Source organism: Marmota marmota, unplaced genomic scaffold, assembly GCF_001458135.2.
Source record: "Marmota marmota marmota unplaced genomic scaffold, marMar, whole genome shotgun sequence".
Classification (NCBI taxonomy): Eukaryota; Metazoa; Chordata; class Mammalia; order Rodentia; family Sciuridae; genus Marmota; species Marmota marmota.
Window position 1 is genome coordinate 29590869 of NW_026000026.1, and position 3416 is coordinate 29594284.

Below are 3416 nucleotides of genomic sequence, written 5' to 3' on the forward strand. Positions count from 1 at the left end.
GCCACTGCGGCGCCGGGCGAGCAGCGCGTCGGCGCCTGCTGTCGGGGCCTCGGCGGATGGTGTGAGGCGGGATCGGCCCAACTCCTACAGCGACCCTGCCTCGGTCCCCGCCCGCGGGTCGAAAGCCTCCGGAAAAAGCGGCCGCGTAAGTGCCCCACGGAGCGCCCTGCGGCTCGCCCAGCCCCCTTCGTTCCCGGCTGCCGTTTTTCCCGCGCGTGGACAGTGCCCCCGCACGGTGGTCCCACGTTGGTGCGTGGCCTGATGCTGGGCTAGAGGGCTCGAGTTCCCCTGTCGCGGAGCCTTCAGAGTTGGGGCCCCCGTCGGGCCCTCGCGGCCATTAGTCTGCGCTTCCCCCTTGTTGCAGTGCCAGGACCCTTCCTCCCTCTCCTTAGCTCCTCGGGCGTTCTTTTCCAGAGAGTCACATGATTTGGTCCTCTAGAAGGCTTCTTTTGATTTGATTCATTTTCATCGCCTTTCTCCCCTCCCCCAAAATCCTTTGACTCCTCGGTGTCTGTCTTCCGTGGATTTCCAGAGAGCTGCTTTCCGAGACGTTAAATCCTTTTTATCTTGCCATTTCGAGCTTAGCAGAAAATGATTAACCGCCCCCGAGTCGCTCCCAGCCTAAAAGTGGATTCCCTGTTTCTTGCACCTCTAAGGTTTGGCTGCTTTTCTTCCCTTGAGAATTCAGGTCATCTCACACCCAGATATCTCTTGTTTTCCTTCCATCTATTTGCAGGTAGTCACGATTCAGGGCTGTAGCATTTTGGGCATTACGGGTTTTAGTTTTGAAGGGAGACTACATCTTCCTGAATTTTGCCTTGGGAGTTGCATTTGCTTTTCCCAGAGAACGTGTTTCTCCGTTTTATAACCAGGTTTCTTTTTCTGCATTTTCTTTTCATCCCTCCCTTTTACAGGTCTTCATTTCAAGACTGCTGTCTCACAGCCATTGCTACTGTTGAAAGTATCAGTTGCCCTGATACTGTAATATGAGCTTTACATTGTAGCGGGGTAGATTTGCTGATGGTGGTGGTTGCTAAATTCCTATTTGAGGAAATCGACTTGCTTAAATGCAGATTGTGAGAATGAGGTTAAGTGGCAGGAAGTGGGTGAACTCTGTGTTAGTCTCAACCACTCAGTTTGCTTTTTCTTTTATCCTTTGTGATTTGGGTGATTAAATGTAGCTCTGTTTTGCTATAGAAAGTTTGGGAATTTTCAGTTCTTTTGTCCTTTCCCATCTTCTTGTAAGAGATTTGGAAAAAAGTCTCAACTGATTCCAGTATCAGAGTTAGTTACCTAGTTTTTGTTTTGTTTGAGAAGCACCTGATTTTGAATAGTGCAAACCATTAGTTCCTTCATGTGTTTTTTTTCTTCTACATTTCTTTTCTTTTCTTCTTCTTCTTTTTTTCTTTTGGGTACCGGAGATTGAACTCAGGGGCACTCAACCACCGAGCCACATCCGCAGCCCTATTTTGTATTTTATTTAGAGACAGAGTCTCAGAGTTGCTTAGTGCCTAGTGCTTGCTGAGGCTGGCTCATCCTCCTGCCTCAGCCTGCCAAGCTGCTGGGATTACAGGCATGTGCCACCATGCCCAGGTTCCTTCATGATTTTGTATTACATGGTTGAAGATGTGTGTGTAAATTTCAGAGATTCAGCAAGTAAGAAACACAGCTATATAGAGGGCCGTTTGTGATCATTAACCACAAGGATCATAAGTGTTGTATTTTGGATGTTTGCATGGGTCAGTACTTTTCTAAGGTCTTTAATAACTCATTAGTCCTCAAAGCTCTGAGATAAGTAGGTAGTATTCCATTCATTTTACAGATGAGAAAATGGTCATGTTTGCCCCGTGTTGATTGGTTAGTGTGTGGTGGGATAGAACTGTAAACTCAGGCCCAGAATGTTGATGCATACTAGTTAATCCCATCTACTCCGAGGCTGAAGCAGGAGGATCCAAAATTCAAGACCAACCTAGGCAACTTAGTGAGACCTACTCTCAAAATAAAACTTTAAAAAAGGGTTGAACATGTTGCTCAGTGTTAGAATGCTTGTTTAGCATGCTCAAGGCCCTGATTTCAATCCTCAGAACTGGGAGTGTGAAAAGGAAAAGAAAACAAAGGAAATGTAAACTCGGGAATTCTAGCTTCATTGCTTCTGCTTCTAACCATTGTGTTTTACCGAATTGTTGATGTTCATTTAGTTGTATCTTGATTGCTCTAAGACCAAACACAAGCGTGATCTTTTGAGCTCAAGGCTCTTACTTGTACTATGGAAGTACTTTCAAGTATTGAGCATAAAAATAACCAGAGTTAAGAATGCACATTTCCTGGGCTCAGTTCTTTATCTTTAGAATCAGAATCTGGGGAGAGGGATTGGAAAAACTGCCATTCAAGTCCAGGCCACTCTAAGATCCCTCTGGAAAACTGGTTTAGGCAGGGGGCAGCAGGGGTGGGCATTTTTTTTTTTTTTAAAGACAGAGAGAGAATTTTTAATATTTATTTCTTAGTTATTGGCGGACACAACATCTTTTGTTTGTATGTGGTGCTGAGGATCGAACCCGGGCCGCACGTATGCCAGGCGAGCGAGCTACCACTTGAGCCACATCCCTAGCCCCGGGGGTGGGCATTTTAAAGTGGCTTTGAAACTTAAAGTACTAAGAAGATAAATAGTCATGTTATAGGATTTATATTTTGATTTGGTGTCCGATATTCATTGTGTTCACCTTCATTGCTTTCTCTGACAAATTATGAAGTCATCTTTCAGATAATGAGACCTGAAAATGAGATAACAATATATTATTTTTCCTTTGATTTGCACTTCTTATATTATCCTGGAGTGCACCTGTTAGATGGAGAGGCAGTTCATTGCTACTGAATCCTTCAAGAATGTACTTTAGTTTTAAATTTGAGAATTCCATGAAGATGAAATCTTTTGTCTTTATTGGTACATTTGGCTATGGAAAGGTGCCACCTTTTGGTTGGGGTTGGAAAATCTTGTTCTGATGTCCTTATGTTACTTGTCTAAGAGCACAAAGTCTAGTTATTATTTGAAATTAGAAGGAAACTAGTTTGTCTTAGAATTTTCATGGCCCTAGTTAGTCAAGTTCTGCTACCACATGTCCCTAGAGCAGTATGGTTCCCAGACAACTGGTCCTTCTTTTAGACTTTCTGCATCAGAATAATTAGGGATGAGGCTAGTCATGTGTCTGTGTTCTTGAAAAGTTTTGAGTTAATTGGGGTGTATGTCTTAGGACTGAGAAAAATATCTAATAAAGATGGATTAAAAATAATGGAAACATGGGCTGGGAATGTAGCTCAGTTGGTATAACACTGACCTAGCATTCATGAGGTGTTGGGTTCAATTCCCAGCACTGCAAAACGAAACAAGCCAAAAAAAAAAAAAAAAAAAAAAAAAAAAA

The 3416-nt window shown here is 43.5% G+C and overlaps 1 protein-coding gene across 1 annotated transcript in view; it reads left to right on the forward strand.

Annotated features, from left to right (window-relative positions):
- Pank2 (pantothenate kinase 2) overlaps positions 1–3416 on the forward strand; it is a 29671-nt gene that overhangs the window by 561 nt on the left and 25694 nt on the right. The window contains 2 exon segments of the mRNA XM_015482608.2: positions 1–104; positions 107–145. The exon segment at positions 1–104 is cut by the window's left edge and continues 230 nt beyond it. Coding sequence (XP_015338094.2) covers positions 1–104; positions 107–145 — 143 coding nt within the window.